General features: G+C 39.7%; 1 protein-coding gene across 1 annotated transcript in view; it reads left to right on the forward strand.

The window, feature by feature from the left end:
- The first annotated feature begins 1,381 nt into the window (after nucleotides 1-1,381).
- F9 (coagulation factor IX) overlaps nucleotides 1,382-18,956 on the forward strand; it is a 29,877-nt gene continuing 12,302 nt past the window's right edge. The window contains exons 1-5 of the mRNA XM_070606365.1: nucleotides 1,382-1,704; nucleotides 7,330-7,493; nucleotides 7,683-7,707; nucleotides 11,445-11,558; nucleotides 17,483-17,611. Coding sequence (XP_070462466.1) covers nucleotides 1,617-1,704; nucleotides 7,330-7,493; nucleotides 7,683-7,707; nucleotides 11,445-11,558; nucleotides 17,483-17,611 — 520 coding nt within the window. The 5' untranslated portion in view covers nucleotides 1,382-1,616. The remainder of the gene's footprint in view (nucleotides 1,705-7,329; nucleotides 7,494-7,682; nucleotides 7,708-11,444; nucleotides 11,559-17,482; nucleotides 17,612-18,956) is intronic.

Below are 18,956 nucleotides of genomic sequence, written 5' to 3' on the forward strand. Positions count from 1 at the left end.
GGTGTACTATATTTATGTAAGATGTAAACATTGGGAGTCACTGGGTGAAAGGTATATGGGACCTCTCTATACTGTCTTTGCAATTTCCTGTGACTCTATAATTATTTGAAAACAAAATTTTAAATAGTAAGGTCCAAACTTTCCTAATTTTAATAAAAATATCAAACCACAGATCGAAGAATCTCAACAAACCCCAAGAATACCTTGGCTTATTGTAGTCAAATTGCTGAAAATCAATGATAAAAATATCCACTGCCTTCTCATCAGAAACAGTGCATGCCAAAAGGCAACAGGGTGACATCACTAATGTGCTGAAAGAAAAAACTGTCAATCTAGAATTGTACATGCAGCCAAATTACTTTTTAAAAATGAAGGTAAAATGGAGACTTTTTTTTAAAGATTGGCACCTAAGCTAACATCTGTTGCCAATCTTCTTTTTTTTCTCTCTCTCTCCCCAAAGCCCCCCAGCACATAGCTGTATATTCTAGTTGTAGGCCCTTCCAGTTGTGCTATGTGGGACGCCGCCCCAACATGGCTTGATGAGTGGTGCTAGGTCTGTGCCCAGGATCTAAACCAGCCAAACCCTGGGCTGGCAAGGCAGAGGGCACAAACTTAACCACTCAGCCACGGTGCCAGCCCCAGAGACATTTTCAAATAAACGAAAGTTGAGAAAATTCATCATAAGAAAACCCACACTATCAAAATAACTAAAGAAAATTCTTCAGAGATGAAAAATTATAACAGGTTGAAACTTGGATCTACACAAAAAAATGAAGAATATCATAACGGTAAGTATGTGGCTAAACAAAAGATATTTTTCCTCATTTTTAAATTTCTTTGAAAGATTGTTGACTGCTTAAAACAAAAGTAATAATAATGTAATATAGGGTTTATAACATGTAGAAATAAAACATATCACAACAACAACACAAAGAATGGCATGTAAATGTTGTTATATTGTTATGACTTCTTTTGATTATATGTGAAGTGGTATAATATATTAATATGAACTATTACATAATATGCACACATTTATTTTCTATACAGACTATATAAGTATATATGCATACACATACACTCACACATACATACATGTGTTCTGAGACAGGACCTATACGTTCTAACATATGGGTAGATGGCACAACAAAGTTTATAAACTCCTCATTATGAGGAGGAACACAAAGCGTCCACCAGGTGACTCGAAGTATATAAGCACTGGGGGTGTTCTGAAGAGGGTGACCAAATGACTTTGCTCTTTCCATCTCTTTACCTTTAACTATATGACATTAGTGCTCCCTGACAAGAATAAGATGGATCCCACTGATGAATGTTGCTGCCACAGCAACTATAGCCATGATACCTCCCCCTATTCTGATGATGTGTCACTTTCTGCTTCAGCCTCAAATCAGCCACAGTGGCAGAAGCCCATTGAATCAGAGGTGAAGTTTAATGATGGCCACTGCCTATGCTCTTCACTTAACCCAAGAGGCCACTGGAAATAGCCCAAAGACCCACTGAGGGAGATGGACACCGTTTCCCAGAAGTAAATAACGCTCAGCTTGTACTTTGGAACAATTGGTCAACCTTGCTACTTGCACAATTTACTAGCAAAGGTTATGCGGTGCCTGAACATGATCATGGCAGAATCACTGGGCCTCGTCACCATCTGCCTTTTAGGATATCTACTCAGCGCTGAATGTACAGGTTTGTTTCCTTTTTAAAGATGCATTAAGTATGTTGTCTTTTAGATATAGAAATGTCTGGTGTTGTTTTCTTCACTAAATAATGATTATGAGATTTGACAGCAATGTCTGAGATTCTAGTAGTCAGCATGTGGGTTGGTATGTACTGGTTCTTTGGTAGCTGTGTCGTCTTCTTCATTTTTAAAACAATAGATTCACAATGTTCATGGTACTTTTTTTTAATGGACACTGTTGGCCTTATGATTTGACAACATAATTCCTCTTAGAAAACAGTAATTTCCTTAGTTAAAAAAAATTAAAAGTGGGAAAATGTTTTAACAAGGAAACTGCAGAATATGGAGAAAAACTTAACTGTCACTTTGGGGTTTTTTACTCACCACTTTGAAATCAAAACGGGAAAGATTAAAGTCACAAGCAATGGTTTTATTTATGCAAAATGTTTGATTTTAAGATATAGGATGTGTTTCCAAATTTTTAGAACTATATGATGAGACGTCTGTAATTTTAAAAAATCTATAAAATTATATACCTTCAACTTAAAGTTTTAGTTAAAGCACAGACAAACTTTTCATTAGTAAGTTGTTATTTATCACCAAAGTTTTCCATGGATTAGGAGGAAATTCTTTTCTCTCTGACTCTACACATCTTGGAGTTAATATATAGGGAAATTCAATACTCACTTGAGCTCTTAGGAGCAAAAAAAGTCCAAGAATTGATGTAAAGAGTAGGAACTTAGTTAATGCAATGTATATCACTTTGTTTTTTCACAACTTCAGTGACTTTATGAATTCCCAAAAGGCAGGCACACAGGGAAGAAATTACCCCATTTAGACAAACAGCATGTTCTCACAGGAAGCGTTTATCACACTTACTTGTCAACCTACTATAATCAAATCTAGTAGCTGACAGTAACAGGATCAGGGGTGCCAACCCTAAGTATCCCCAGAAAGCAGACTGGCCCTGTGGTTCCCACTCCAGACATGATGTCAGACTGAAATGCAGAAATAATACGAGAATGCAAAGGTTAAATCAAACTAGCAAAGTGGGTAGAGTCAGGGAATAAAGAAATTTAGCTGGAAAACTCACAAAGTAGGACATAAAGCTAAGTCTTGACACATATCTCATCAGTGTGAGGTCTAAGAGGACAAAGGATCCAAGCCCTTCCTCCAAGATAAGTGGCGAGATGATGGAGGTTTTAAGAGGGCTGCTGCCCCCCTGGAGACCTCAGATCTCGGGAAAAGGATACATACAGAGAAAAAAAAAGAGGGACAAGTATTTCAGAGCTGGGGAAATAATGACTAGAAGAGATAAACCTGAAGAGAGGTTAAATATATGACCCGCAGACAATACTGAGGAGAAAGGCAGTGTGATTCTGGAATCACTGTAGTCAGAGATAATGGGCCCTTGAGGAGAGAGCCAGGGGAATTTCCCTAAGGATGGACAGTATTGATGCAGCTCTCTCTTCTGCTGTTAAACTGTCATTGGCTTCTAAAAGCAGTTTCTATGAATGATTTACTGAGATGTTGGATTTTCATGGCTGCTGCCCTTAGTTATTATTGCATCAATTTGTAATTTTGAAATCAAAACTGTTCTGGGAAACCAAGTCAGTTTTGTAGTGTATGGACCGAAGCTGTCTTTCATTCAGAATGAAAGAATGAAATGAATGAGTGAAAGCCAGCTTCAGTCCATACATCTTACAAAACTGACTACTATAATCACCTTACACCTGTTAGATTGGCAAAAACATCCAAAACCAAGAGCAACAAATGTTGGAGAGGTTGTGGAGAAAAAGGAAGCCTCATACACTGTTGGTGGGAATGCAAACTGGTACAGCCACTATGGAAAACAGTATGGAGATTTCTCAAAAAGTTAAAAATAGAAATACCCTATGACCCAGCCATCCCATTACTGGGTATCTATCCTAAGAACCTGAAATCAGAAATCTCAAGAGTCCGTTGCACCCCTATGTTCATCGCAGCATTATTTACAATAGCCAAGATTCCAATGTAGGTGGAACCAACCTACATGCCCAGAAACTGATGATTGGATAAAGAAGATGTGGTATATATACACAATGGAATACTACTCAGCCATAAAAAAAGACAAAATTGGCCCATTCACGACAACGTGGATGGACCTCGAGGGTATTATGTTAAGCGAAATAAGCCAGTCAGAGAAAGACGAACTCTATATGACTCCACTCGTAGGTGGAAGTTAGTATATTGATAAGGAGATCTGATCGGTGGTTACCAGGGAAAAGGGGGGGTGGGGGGAGGGCACAAAGGGGGAAGTGGTGTACCCACAACATGACTAACAAAAATGTACAACTGAAATCTCACAAGGTTGTAATCTATCATAACATTAATAAAAAAAAAAATATTAAAAAAAAAAAACTGACTACTATAGTGCCAGGTACTAGGGGCATGAGGACAAACAACACTCCCTGTTTGACCTAAAGCACCATGAGTTCAGGTGAGAGATTTCAATATAATATGATAAAATGTGTACAGGTGCTAAAGGAGCACAGAGAAAGGAATACATTAACTGGGGAAACACTTGACAGAGAGAGAATATTTTGAGTTAGGTCTTAAAAGATGAGTAGGTTCCCTCTCCTTAAATGTCTTATCTAGGGCATTCTATGCAGAGAGGATCACTCATATGCAAAGATCCAAATCCACAAAGAACATGAGGTCTTTCAGGAATTCAGTATGTTTTGAATATTGAATATAACAAGTGAGGCAGGATAGCTAGGCAGAGTCAGGCCATCAAAGAACAAAGGCCCTAAACTAAGGTGTTTGGACAATAGAATGCAGTGTGGAGTCATCAGAAGTGGAAACATGAATACCACTGATAGCTGATGTAGGATGCTCAGTCTGGCAACATTCTAATGAATTGTTTGAGAAAGGGGTGGCAAGACTAGTGGAAGACAGTCTTGAGGCTACTGCAATCATCTAGGGAAGGCATGAGGGCTTGACCATGGACATTAACTGTACAGACAGAGAAGAGGGAAAGGAATTCAAGTGACATTAAAGAAGCAGAAATGATATGACTTAATAACCACCTGGGTATGGAAGGGAACAGGTTTAGAGAAAGTATAAAGAGTACGTGTTGGGTATCGGATGTGATTACAGGACACAGCATAGTACCTAAGAGCATAAACTGTGCAGTCTCACTGCCAAAGTCTAAATCCTGGTTCTGACACTTTAGTATGTTACCTGGGGCAAATTACTTAACCTCTCTGAACCTCCATTTTTCTCATTTACAAATGTAAAACGACAGTACCTATCTCATGGGACTGCTGCGAATATGGAAGGAAATAATGGATGAAAACCACTGAGCACAGTGTCCAGCACATCAGACGCATGAAATAAACATCAGTTCTCAGCCGCATTATGATGTACAGTTAGGGAGCTGGAAAGATGATCTGAAATTCAGAAGATACCTCTGACTAGAGATGGCTATTTGGAGCTTGTTGTATAAACAGTAGTTACATCTATGGGTGTGTGAAGCTCCAGGGAGTAAGCATGGAAACTGTGGACCTAGCACAGTGCCTGGCAGCAGTCAGTACTCAGAAAATTGTGTTGAAAGAGCCCGGGCTGGACTAGGGCGAGGCGAGCAAGGCACGCAGGGCATAAATACACTTGCACCTACGGAGACAGAGTGCCTCCTTAAATCTTGTGCCCTAAATGCCTTGTTTACTTTACCCTAGTCTTGGCCCTGGCAAGGATGTATGGAGGGAAAAGAGAAAAGGAGAAGGCTGGAGCCTGGGAGAACTCTGAACATTTAAGGGGCAGGCAGGAGAAGGGGACTTAACTGATGCAAGTGGTGGGTGCATAACAAGAGTTAGAGCAAAGAGGAGAACCAGAATAGAGTGCTTTCATGGAAAGAGTGCCCCGAGAAGGGAGAGGTCGACAATTAGAAATGTCTCAGAGCAGTCAGGAATCACATAAACTCAAGAGTATCCTTTAGGAGGTCATTGCGGATCCTGACAATAGTCATTTCATTATATGCATGGGAATGAAGGGAAAGAGCTACAGAACAGTACATTAGAGAGCTAAAGGGAACTGAGAAAATCAGGAAGGCAGGCCAGCACGAGAGTGGGGAGGAAGAGAGAGAACCATTATACACCAGCCTACGTACACTATCTTAGTGATCCTGTCAACCACACTGTGAGGTACATATTCTTCTTATCCTACTGTTATACCCATTTTACATTTGACAAAGTTAAGCTTCAGAGATTAGGTGACTTGTCTGAGGTCTCACAGCCAATAGGTGGGACATATGTGACTCAAGTCCAAGTGTGTCCCATCTGACTCCAAACCCCTGTTTTCCCACTTGGTCACATTGTAAGTGGATGCAGACATAGATGCTATGGTAGGAGTGCCCAGGGCCAAGCGCATGAATTGCCGAGCAGAGAGAAGGGCCTGGTGGAGGCTGGGAGGTATCAATATGTGATGGCATCCATCTGCAGCTTGGTGATTTTCTCCCACAGTGCTCAGCTGCCTGGAAAGAGAGGAAAGGTGGCAGATGGCTGCCCTGATCTAGTGGTCGGGATTGCAGGGTATTGAAGCACTGAAGAAGGGGTGAAGGGAATTGAGAAAATTGGCAAGTGAAGAGTTGAAGAGAAAAAGGCTAAGCTAAATTCAGGAAAAAAGTGAAGCCCATAGGGACTTGCAGAGCAAGAGAAAAGCGAGGTTGTTAAGGGACTGCAAGGCTCCAGAAAGTGAACAGATGCAGTGCAAATAAGGGAATATAGTTTAGTTTGTTTCTTTTCCTTTTTTTTGGAGTTAATGAGAAAGCAGTCCCAAAATGCCCTGGAAAGCTCAGCTTATAAGCACGTTGAGACAGTGTACGGTATATATGTTATTATATGTTTTATACATTATATATATTCGAGAGAGAGAGATGGAAAGAAAGAAACAGAGATTGAGAGTCGAGAGTGGAGAGGGAGGGAGGAAGAGAATCGGGTTAGAGACCTCAATCCTCCAAAGCTCAGGAGTATCCCTATAGGGTAGGCAGTCATAGCTAAAATAAACCACATCCTGAATCCTGGAGTAAGACTTACATCACTGGAATCCCTATAACACATGCTAACTGAAGGTGTTGTCAGTCTGAAGATAAATAAATTAATGCAGTAGTTCTTCTTTAACTCCTAGTGAGGGACACTGGGGTTGCATTTGCAGCTGGACCACAGTGAGGCTTCTGTTCTTCCAAGAGAAATCTGTTGCAAAGTCATTTAGACAACTGCATCCTGAAAACACAGCCCAGCTAGGGTGATGGATCACCTTGCAAGGATCTGCAATTAGCTATTTTCCAATGATGACAAAGTGTGAAGTTAACTGCTCATTTCAGAACTTTTTCATCCAAAGTAAATTCAAATACGATTGAAAATCTGACCTTGCATTACTGGAGCTCTCCTGACTAAAAGGCAAATTGAATTTTACTTCCTAAATCTCCGTGTGTATACAGTACCACGAGAACATCATAGATTTTGACTCTATGCCCCAAAGATAAATTGGCTTTGGGATTACTTGGATTAAAAACAAAGCCTTTCTTAAGAGATGTATTTAATTTTCATGATGTTGTCTTTTTTCTAAAGCTAAAGAATAGTTCTTTTAAATTTCAGTTTTTCTTGATCGTGAAAATGCCACCAAAATTCTGAATCGGCCAAAGAGATATAACTCAGGTAAATTAGAAGAGTTTGTTCGGGGGAACCTTGAGAGAGAATGTATGGAAGAAAAGTGTAGTTTTGAAGAAGCACGAGAAGTCTTTGAAAACACTGAAAAAACTGTGAGTATTTCCACATAACATCCTTCAGATGCAGAGCAAAAAATAGAAAATCTAAAAAAAAAAAAGAAACTTCTCTTTGGAATTTTAAAATATCTACACATATACGTGTGTTATAAATGTTATAAAAGAAGGAATCAAACCCAAAGCATTTTAAATACTATCATTAACTTGTCCTCTTTTTCTTTATAGACTGAATTTTGGAAGCAATATGTAGGTAAGCAATTCATTTTATCCTCCAGCTGGGATATGAAACATTTGAGAATTATATATTTTTTCTGTGTAAATAGATAATATATTAAACTCCGTCAAAAGGGCTCAGAAAAATAAGTCCAAGTCTTTTACCCAAGATTGAATGGTGATACACTACAGGTTTATGCCAGCATGGGAGATATCAGCCAGCAGATAAGCTTACTCCTCCCGAGGGCTTCAAAAGGAACATCGTTCCACCCCAGGAAACTGGAAGGAAGAAACCAAGATGACTGCATCTGGGGACTGAATGAGAGTTTGCAATCCCCAGTAGAGAATCACAGAATGCTGACTGACTTAAATGTTTATTGCTTAAAAGTCCTGCTCCTTACAATGGCCTAAAAGTCCCCCCTTAATTGTCTCCTTCTCCCCTCCCATCGCCCCTCTGGCCTCCCCTCCTACGGCTCTCCTCCTCACGTATGAGGACCCAGGCATTCTGGCCTCCCTGCTGCTCCTTGCACACTCTAGGAATGTTCCCACTTGAGAGTCTTTGATCTGGCAGTTCCTTTAAAGGGGAACCCTCTTCTGCCAGGTTCCCCCAGGCTTGTTCCCTCACCCCCTTGAAGTCTTTGCCCAAATGTCACCACCTCAATGAAGCCTACCTTGATCATCTATTAAGATTTCAACCTGCATTCCCATAACCCCATCACTCTAGACATCATAACCTGCTCTATTTTTTATAGCACTTTTCACCATCTGAGGGATCATATAATGTTCTTACTTACACAATTTATTATTTATTCTTCCCTCCTCACTAGAATGCAAGCTTTACATTGGCAGGGCTAGTCAACTGTTTTGTTTACTGATGAATTCCTAGTACCTCAAACAATATCTGGTACAGAAGCACTGAGTAAATATTTGTTGAATGAATTGACCAAAAGGAGGAAAAGCCAAACCTTTAATGACAACTAAGTTTTAAAACTAATTTAAAATCCAGCAGAAGGATTTTGAAGGAGTGTAAGTTTCACAGGTTGACTTACCTAAGACCATCTGCATGGACAGAAACAAATTAACCCAGTTAAACAAATTAACCAAGTTCCATCCTTTGAGATCCAGCTCTATTTTCCAGTTTCTATTCTGGAGACATTATTGGACTTGCTCATGCCGTCGTAACTCATAACGTCCCCACTTTTGTCTTTAAATCATGAGCGGAGAATAGGTCTGCTCCGGTACATCTGCTTTATCCACCTTTCCTTGTTCTTAGTCATGACCGCTACCAGGCCAATTCTTTCACGAGGTATTCCCCTAGTTAGTCCAAACAACTATTCTCTATTTCTACTATTTTTAAAACTTTGAATCTTGTGACCTACTTTTTAAAGCAAATCAATTTCTACTTTTCCCCCCAAAAAAATATTATTGGCAGTATTTAAACTCCCATGATCCCTTCATGGGCCACCCCCCAACTTGACCTCAGCAGGGCTTGGTCAGAATGTCTTAAGCACCATATTTTGCAGTTGGGCCCCTGCCTTCTAGTGACCCAGGCTGCATTGTGTGCTGTATCTCTGGTAAAGATACCCGGGAAACATCAAAGGCATGGCTCTGCCACTACTGCTTTGTCTACCAAGAAATAAAAGAAAAATAAGAACAAAAAAGAAAAAGGAAGCAACTCCATGCCTCTTTTCACTTGCAGCCAAGATTCCTAACCACCCAACATAGCCTGTGCTATTTCTCACTGTATGGACTTTCACATACAGCAGGGACGCAGGCCCCTCACTCCTGCCCTATTCTCAACTATCAACTCACCACATAAACAGCCCAGTTGAAGAAGAAATATCGTCCAACCACATTCACTAGCATCTGTCAAGCACTTTACAGTTTCCAGAGTGCCTGTCACGTTTAATCCTCACATCAAGCCTGCAAGTAAAGCATTATTAACCTCATTTTACAGAGGAGAAAACTGAGGCTTAGGGAGATTATGAGACTTGCCGAACGTCACCCAGAAGAGAAGCCAAGTTCTCTAATGCCCATCCCCTTGCTTTCACTCTTACCCCTGCAGGCCTTCAAATCTAAAGGCAGTTATTCATTAAACAGCAGCCTGGTAGCCTAAACAGGAATCTCTCACTTGGCAAGGTCTTATCCCGTGTTGTCTTTGACCCCTACTGTCTGTGGCTTTGCCTCAGCCCAAAGTACACACAGACAAGCCCCCAAAGGAGGACGAAATGCAGGATAAAATGACATTCATTTTAAAGATATGTCTCAGCAAATGAGTTGCTGTGTAGCTGGCTGCAAGCCCAGACCCTTTCAGTGAAACATCCTAAATAATTCAGATCCTTGGTCTATAATATAAAGTGCAAATGTAGCTCATTTTTTCGACCAGTTCTGAACATCAATAACAATAAACCAGAGATAACATATTTTGGTTTCATAGAATTGGAACAAATTGAAGTATGTCTGCAAAAGCACATTGGATCAAGGGGCAGAGGGGACAAGGTCTAATTTTTACAGCAAGCAGATTTTCCAGAGAGGGACTATTTCTGAGAAAGGGAGATTAGCCCTTTGTCAACGGGACCTGGATACATGCTACTGACAGAGAGCATGACAGACTTGCTATTGCTCTCCCTGGAGCGGGCAGTGATCCACACACTAGATGTCAGGGAGTTTTGCTCTAAAGTATGACTGGTAATTAGAAATTTCTCTTTAATTGCTCCCTTTCTCTCATTCTTTTATTTTTATGTCAGCTTTATCTCTCACTGTTTTGTTTCTCATATATTAAGTCCTGCTGATCTAGCTCACATTTTTTCTTCAGGGCTATTTCTCTTGGCTCAAAGTCCGTACTGGTCTCCTTTCTGGTTCTATTCATCCCTTTCTCCTGAAGGCTCCTTAGAAGTATGGATTGAGGCACAGCGCTAAGAAACCAGACTTACAGATTTCCTTCTCATCCTAACCCTTCCCCTCTTGCTTATTCCTTCCTACTGTTTTCTTACCACCAGTGTCTTCAAAGGCTTTCAAGAACTCTATAAATGTAGAAACTTCAGGAAAGCTGGAAAGGAAACACAGCCAATCTATACATAAATAAAGCACATTTTCAGAGCCTTTTCTTTTTTAGTTCTTTGTATAGAAAGTTGTTTCTCACTTTACTTAGACCATTGGGGACCTAACTCATAGACAGTAGAATATCTTTAAGCAGAAACAGATGCTTTGGCACCTTTTCCATTGTTTTGAACCATTGCTGCATATTATACTTAAAAGCTAAATGATAATACAGGGAAGTAGATGCATTTGCTCCTAGGCTGCCAGTTCCTTGAGTGGAAGTACCATGCTATCTAGCTCAGCTTGCTCTGCAAGACCTGTGACAGAGCAGACCTTGTACAGCATGCAGATAGCAATTTTTGAAGTGATGTGATTCAATTTAGAATTAACTCTGCCATCATTCTATAAGGAAGGGTTGAAAATTCCTCTCCCCCTATGCTGATAGAGTACATTTCTATACTCAGACGGCCTTCTCCCACTTCCTCTTCCCTTGGGTTAAACTATGTGCATGCCTTCCTCAGGCAAATTTCCGAGGACAGTGTTGCCTAAGAACCTTTATTTGGGTTGCTTTTAGAAACTCAGGAAGACAGGGGCATCCCATAAGCAGCTGGTTTCCAGGTCAGCAGTTCTGCTCTGACCCTAAATTCAGGCTCCCCTCCCCATGTGTCTGTGCAGGGAAGACTAGGCATTCTAAGCAGTTTATCTTCTAATTCTACTTCTTAACCTATCTCAAAGATGGAGATCAGTGTGAGTCCAATCCATGTTTACATGGTGGTGTGTGCAAGGATGACATTAATTCCTATGAATGTTGGTGTCAACCTGGATTTGAAGGAAAGAACTGTGAATTATGTAAGTAACTATTTTTGGATTACTCATGGTTCAGAGTTTCCCCTTGAAACCAGATGAAACTGGAAAATGCAGCATTTATGTATCATAATTTTCTCTTAAAAACACATATGTTTTTATTGTGGTAAAGAACACTTAACATGAGATCTACACTCAACGAATTTTGAAGTGTACAATACGGTATTGTTAACCTTAGGCACTATGTTGTACAGCAGATGTCTAGAACTTCCCCATCTTGTATAACTGAAACTTTATACCCATTGTACAGCAATTCCCCATTTTCCCTTCCTCCCAGCCCCTAGCAAGCACAATTGTATTCTCTGCTTCTATGTGTTTGACTATTTTAGACACTTCATGTAAGTAGAATTATACAGTATTTGTCCTTCTGTGACTGGCTGATTTCATTTAGTATAACGTACTCCAGGTTCATCCATGTTCTTGCATATGACAAGATTTCCTTCATTTTCAATGCTGAATAATATTCCATTGCATAAAACATATACTTCCAAAGCTTATAAACATTCATTTTATCTGAAGTCATAGTTTCCAGGATGAGTTCAAGAAATTATATTAAGAGCAATAATAATATTTGGTAGCTAATATTAAGTGATAATGATGTTTCACTCACTTATTAATCCTCAATACAAACATATGTTGTCAGTGCAAATATTATCCCCATTCTATGCAGATGAGAAAACTACAGCTCAAATAGCTCAAAATCAGAGGCAGTAAATGGTTAAGCCAGGACTTGAACTTTAGTTTTTGTTTGTTTGTTTTTAAAGATTTTATTTTTTTCCTTTTTCTCCCCAAAGCCCCCCGGTACATAGTTGTATATTCTTTATTGTGGGTCCTTCTAGTTGTGGCATGTGGGACACTGCCTCAGCGTGGCTTGATGAGCAGTGCCATGTCCGTGCCCAGGATTCAAACCAACGAAACACTGGGCCGCCTGCAGTGGAGCGCATGAACTTAACCACTCAGCCACGGGGCCAGCCCCTTGAACTTTAGTTTTGATCAAAACCCATGCTTCTAACTACTATCCACAAGAGGCAAGGAATACCGAACCCACAACATTGAACTCATGACTAAATTGCTATCAATATAAGCAGTGGAAGTCAATTAAGTATAGAATTGGGGTATGGCAAGGCCAATTCTCCCATATAACAGGCACTTCTCCACACATACAGACCACTTCACATGTTAAATTTGTTGACAAAAATCAGAGCTCATTTCTGAATTTGACTATACTGATTACATTGAAGGAGTTACATAGCAAATCTAGGACCATTGTGCATTTTTTCTTCTCATAGCCTATAATATTTTTTTTCCTGAGATTTTGGCAATTGGAGCAGTAAACTCCAAAGTCCTTTACTTACTTGTTTATTACCTCTGGATGCAGGATTACTGGCATTGTGATTGTGAAAAGCACACAGTGCTAATAATAGATTCTCTTTCTACTCTGAAACTCCAGAAGAATAGAGATGCAATCCCAGAGAAAGAATTTACCACCACAGGCTACATGACGAAGGGCAAAGAGTAGAAAATTAGCAGGACTCTATTAAGGCATTATAGCAATCCACCTGACACAGAGATGAAAAAAGCATAAAACAAAATGATATGCAGCAGCAGCTGTTCTTGTCCTATTGAGAAAGGAAAAAAAGTCACTTGTAATGCTGTTCAGAAATCCTTTCAGTACTAAAGAGAAATCCATTGATCATCTTCCTTTGAGATCTAAAAGATAAATAGAATAGAATTCTTTTGGAAAGGAAAGGAAAGGAAAAGGTGGCAGGGCAAAAACATTTAAAAGGAGAGAAAAGAGTGAATGCAGGTGGATGAACTGGTACACGTGGCTTGGACTTCCCTTCCCTCAGATCTCCCAGTGCGGGCACAAGCCAATGCCTGGGTTACTTTTCCTGTGGGTGTGTTAATTGGTTCTACATCTCTGAAGTGCTACTTTCATCTGAACAGCTATAATTTCAAATTCAGATTTACCTAGATAAATTTGATCCTGCTATTATGGAAACCTGTGGAAATCTTTGGAGCAGTTACTCATTATCAGCTTAAATAATATAACTATTGGAGCTGAGGGAATGAATAACTCAATTAGTCTCAGTTAAGAATGAGGGACACAGTGTAGTATAGTTGAAAATAGTGTTTAGCATTAAATTCCTAAATGCCTTTAGTTTACAAATAAAGACACTTTAAAGGAGAATAGCCCTGAGTAATGTAAATATAAGCACAAAACTTCTATAACAGGTTTTGCTACTTGTGTGAGGCTACAGTCCGCAGAGAAAACATTCTAAGTCTACAACTGGCACCATCTCAGTCCTCTGGGGTTCCCCACACTTTGGTTTGGTCAGGGCCTCTAGGGTGTATTGATCTCCCGCAGCCTATCTGATCAAGGTTTAGAAAAACCCTTTCAACTCAATTCAGAAACCAAGTGGGAATTCTCTCAAAAAGCTCTTTATCTCAGACGCTAGAGGAAAGCAACAGCAAAAGCATATACAAACTCCCATTTAAGCTGTTGCTTCAAACTGAACTAAAGACTAATTTCAAAAGCTGCTAGACAGCAAGCACAGCTTATGGAGTCTGTGGGCCCCCAGTCTCCTGCCTCACCCTGTCTTGGAAAGGGAAGGGAGATTTCCATTGTTAAGAGCCTGTTTTCCTTTTCCCTCATTCAGCAGGCTCCCCTCCAGGAGAGAAGGGTGCAAACAATCAGGGCACACCTTCTAGTTAGAGGAATAACAATTCATTGGCTCTTGTGTCCCTTTGGCTAGAATAAAGACCACTGTATGTCCCCAGCTATACATCACATCTGAGCCCTTTTCAGATAGATCAAAGTCTGCAATAACATGGTCATTACTGTCCCTTCTAAAGAGTACAGAGGCATTTCCCCACAGTAAGATAGGATAGAAAGAAAAAATCACAAGCACATAAACACTTTTTACTTCATTCTGCTAACACATCGGAGACACTATTGTCTTATTTAATGCATATTTCTTTGGAGCAGAAAAAAAGAAAATATCTTGAGTTTAACTGAATAACAGCATATTGTGTGGTAAACTTGTTAAATAGAACATATTTTGTCCAAGCTCTGGTTTCCACATCAGCGAATGTATGAGGGAAGATGAAGGCAGAATACAATAAAGCAGAACATGATAACATTTGTAGTAGGCACGAGGGGAATTAGAAAGAGGTGCTAACATGGAGAGAGAAGAACAGATGCTTTGAGTGTTCTTCCACAGATATTCTATCCTACCTCTGTTAATTTATCATAATCTCATATTGACTGAACACTTTCTACAGGTGCTATTTGATTTGGCTGAACACTTCAGCATTGCTTTGTAGCAACAAAATGATAGCTAGTAACATGAAAAGAGCCGGGGATGTAATCACCATGAGTGAGGAGAAAGGTCTTTAAAAAATAAATAAATAAAAAGGACCAAGTGCCATCTTTCTGGATCATGCGCTTAGTGGATTATTTGGTAGCAAAGGTTAAAGCTAAGGCTGGTTCCTTTGTCTACCTGACAACAGCTGATTTGCCTCCCCCTGCTTCCTAAAGTGTCAGTAAGGATCATGAGCTAATTATTTCCTTAGTCTATGTTAGTCTATGTAAAATATAATTAGAAAATTTAGATCTGTCACTCAAAAGTCCATAATATACTCCAAAACCATATAGTCACTCTGTTAGCCTGGATTCTCCGAGAAGAAAAGAGTCTGTGACACAAGCTTATTTATTAGGGTGTGCCACCCTAGGGAGCAAGGGACAGGGAGTGAGGCAGTGAGGAAGGGAGAACCAATAGTAGGATGAGTCGTATCTCCTCATCTGCAACTGATTGCTTGAGCTCCTGGGACTGTTTTCTGAGGAGCCATATGAACTGGACTCAGGATAGTCCACCTGGGAGGGGAGAAGAGGGGAAAGAATTCGCCCATCAGCATCTGTCTCCCAATGGTCAAAAGTTCAGCCTATGGGACATTACTCCCCCACATCTCCAGGTCGTACATGCTGGAGCACCCAGGGAGGTCATATGGCATCCCATGCCTCAGCATCAACAGGGAAGTGCCAAGGCAAGAGGTGAGAGGCACATAGTGCAGATACGAGCCAAGGCAGTTGGAGGCTGCACCCGTATGTGGTCAGCGGAAGTTCATGGAGAGCTGATCGCCACAGTGCTGGGAAAAGACACAAGTGAGTCTGAGAGGAACTAAGATGGTGCATAGGAGGTGTCTAATACAGTCACTCTTTGTCAAACTTTCCGTGTAGTAACTGCACTCACAAGTGAGCATTCCTATTGAAAACTGTACTGTTGTTGGGCGTGTAGGTAAGGGGGAAGGTGTCTTCTATTCACTGTGTTTCTGTGCTGCTCTAGAGACAGAAACAGGCCCAAGGGCAGAGCCCACTTCTCTTAACTCAGCAGGTGTCAGCTGGCAAGCCCTGAACCATGCTACTTCTTGTTATTGAGATGGCACAGGAGAAACAAAGGGAAAGCACAGTAATTAGAAAATACAAAATAAGATGGCAGGAATAAGCCAAATATATCAGGAATAACAATTAATGTGAATTGGGTTGATGGCAATTTTCAGTCTGGAGTTAAAAATCTAATTGTATGCTGTTGACAAAAGAGACACCTAAAATAAAATTATACCAGGGGGTTAAAATAAAAGGATGTAATAAGATTTGTCAGGTAAATGCTAATAAAAAGAACCTGACAAAGCAATCTTAATACCAGACAAAATAGAATCAAAGACAAAAAGCATTACAAGAGACAAAGAAAGATAGTTTATATTAACAAGAGAGGCTCTATAGGAGAGTAAAGAAAATGTGGGCCACTAGAATGCTTATCATTGTCAACACATAATGGCTTTGGCATTCAGCTACCTTAAAGGACCCTATTTCATTCTCTTGTGTTGATACATACCTACCTCAGCCAGCTTCAAGTTCGTTTTGATAAATTGGATTATGTTAAAACTATGGACTTTTATTCAGCAAAATACACTATTTAGGATAAAAAGGCAAGTCACAATATAGGAGAAGATATCTGTAATACATATATCCAATAACTGGAACTCTCATACACTGATGGTAGGAATTTAAATTCGTACAATTATTTTAGAAAACAGCTTGGCAGTATCTACTAAACCTGAACATATGATCCAATAACTGCACTCATAAGTACATATCCAGTAAATATGCATGCATATATTATTAAAAGATATGTACAAGAATGTTCATTATAGCATTGTACATAAGAGCCAAAAACTGGAAATTCAACTCAAATATTCACAAACGGTAAAATGGATGAATAAAGGTAGTAATATTTATACAATGGAATACTACACAGCATGTAAACGAACTACTGCTATGCAAAACAACATGGATGAATCTCACAGACAAAATGTGAAATGAAAGACAGAGAAGAACGCATAGACAAAGTTCATGAACAGGCAAAACTACCGTACTGTTAGAAGTTGGGATAATGGTAACTTTGCGAAGGAGGAAGGGTATAGTGATCGCAAGGGGGCTTTAGGAGAGCTTTCAGGGTGTTGATAATGTCCTATGTACTGATCTTTTTAGTGTTTAAATAGGTGCATTCACTGTGTGAGAATTCATACTAAGGTTCTGGGTACTTTTCTGAATATACATTATACTTTAATGAACAGGTTTTAAAAATTTCAGGCCATGATATAGTGAAAATAAAATATCCAAACCTTCAGTTTCATGCCAAATCAAATCAAATATATGACTGCCACTCTCTTTATGCTTTATTAAGAATATTTTATCTTTCTTTCTACTCTTAGCTCAAGGCTCCCCAGCTTCTCTCCATGAATGCCCCCAGCTTATATCTGACCTACACGAGTCAGTAGCTTCATGTACTTTTTAGAAATGCGTACCAAATGATGCTATTGCTACTGTTGATTTTGCTTTCTTTAAGATGCAACATGCAGCATTAAGAATGGCAGATGCAAGCAGTTTTGTAAAAACAGTGCTGATAACAAGGTGATTTGTTCCTGTACTGCCGGATACCGACTTGCAGAAGACCAAAAGTCCTGTGAACCAGCAGGTCAAAACCTACATAAGTTATTTTTAAAGCTCAGCAGATGCATTCTCCAAATCTATATTTGAAACTTCAGCATGTTAACTAGTCTACATAATTTTAATCCCTACTTCTTTCTATCTCCTTTGGAAATCGTGGAAAGGATTAGTAGCTTGAATTGGACAAATTAATTTTCCAAATTGTATCATCATTTTACATGGAAATTCTGTGATTGTCTTCAGTCTGAATTCTTTTCTGTGTCCAATTTTATTCTCTTTTATATCATGAAGCAATTGATTTGTGTGATCTCTGTACAGATATTTGTAATTCACCCGGTCAAATTAATGTAGTAATCCTACACCATAAAAGATACATAAATGATTGACTCATAGGCTTCTAGTACAAGGATGGTGTATATTAAGCATGAGATTGTCAGAGTGTGGCTGGTTTATTCTGAGAAAGTTATTTCCTATCCTGAGTCTCAGGCAGAGTTTACACACTTGGCATGAGAATAGTTCTGACAAACGTCTGTTCTAAGCGGTGCCAGGCTGATCAGCACAGTCAATCTATACAGCAGCGGACAAAGCAATGTTTCCCAGTCATGTCAACCATGCCTCCATGTTGACAACCAACTGGTGTCTTCAGAACACCTCGACTCCACACTCACATTGCTCTTCTCTGAAAATGAAAGCAGTAGAAACTTTGATTAAAAAAAAAAAGTAGGCTCCGCAGGATCAATTATGTGTGATAAAGAGGGGCCTTTTGGAAGCAAACTAGATATAATTTCTCTTGTATTTCCAAAGCCTGGTATCTTATTAAATGGGTACATTAAATCATGCACCATTCCTCTATAACTGGGTTCGATACCTATCTCAGCAATGCACCCAGCAGAGGAAATTAAAGAAAGGACCAGAAGCCAAGAGTATACATGCTGCAACTAAAATCGAGTCTCTGCTGCTCCGAGGGCCTGCCTGCCTGGCCTTCCGCCTGGTGCTTCACATAACTGCTTCAAAGCCAGCCTACCCTGGGGGGGAATATGCTCCTGTTTTAACGTTCAAAACCTAACTCCCAGTGTAGACAGATGGCATAGTAGCTAAACCCTCATAAGGCCTTCCGTGTTATGAGCTGAAAAAAAAGAATTGAGAACGCCCTCCAACTATTAAACGTTATATTTGAATATAGCCTTAGCTCTAGCAGAATAAGTAAGCCAAACCTAAAATAAGCTTTTCTGGCTTTCAATAGTAATGGTCCCTTTTCTCTAGCCATTGTTGATGATTTATATTTATACATAAGTATTTTGAACTAATTTCCTGTTTTCCCAGCCACATGCTGCCTTCATGATACTTTGCCGCAGCTGGTTGCTATAGAAATG

Source organism: Equus przewalskii, chromosome X (assembly GCF_037783145.1).
Source record: "Equus przewalskii isolate Varuska chromosome X, EquPr2, whole genome shotgun sequence".
Lineage (NCBI taxonomy): Eukaryota > Metazoa > Chordata > Mammalia > Perissodactyla > Equidae > Equus > Equus przewalskii.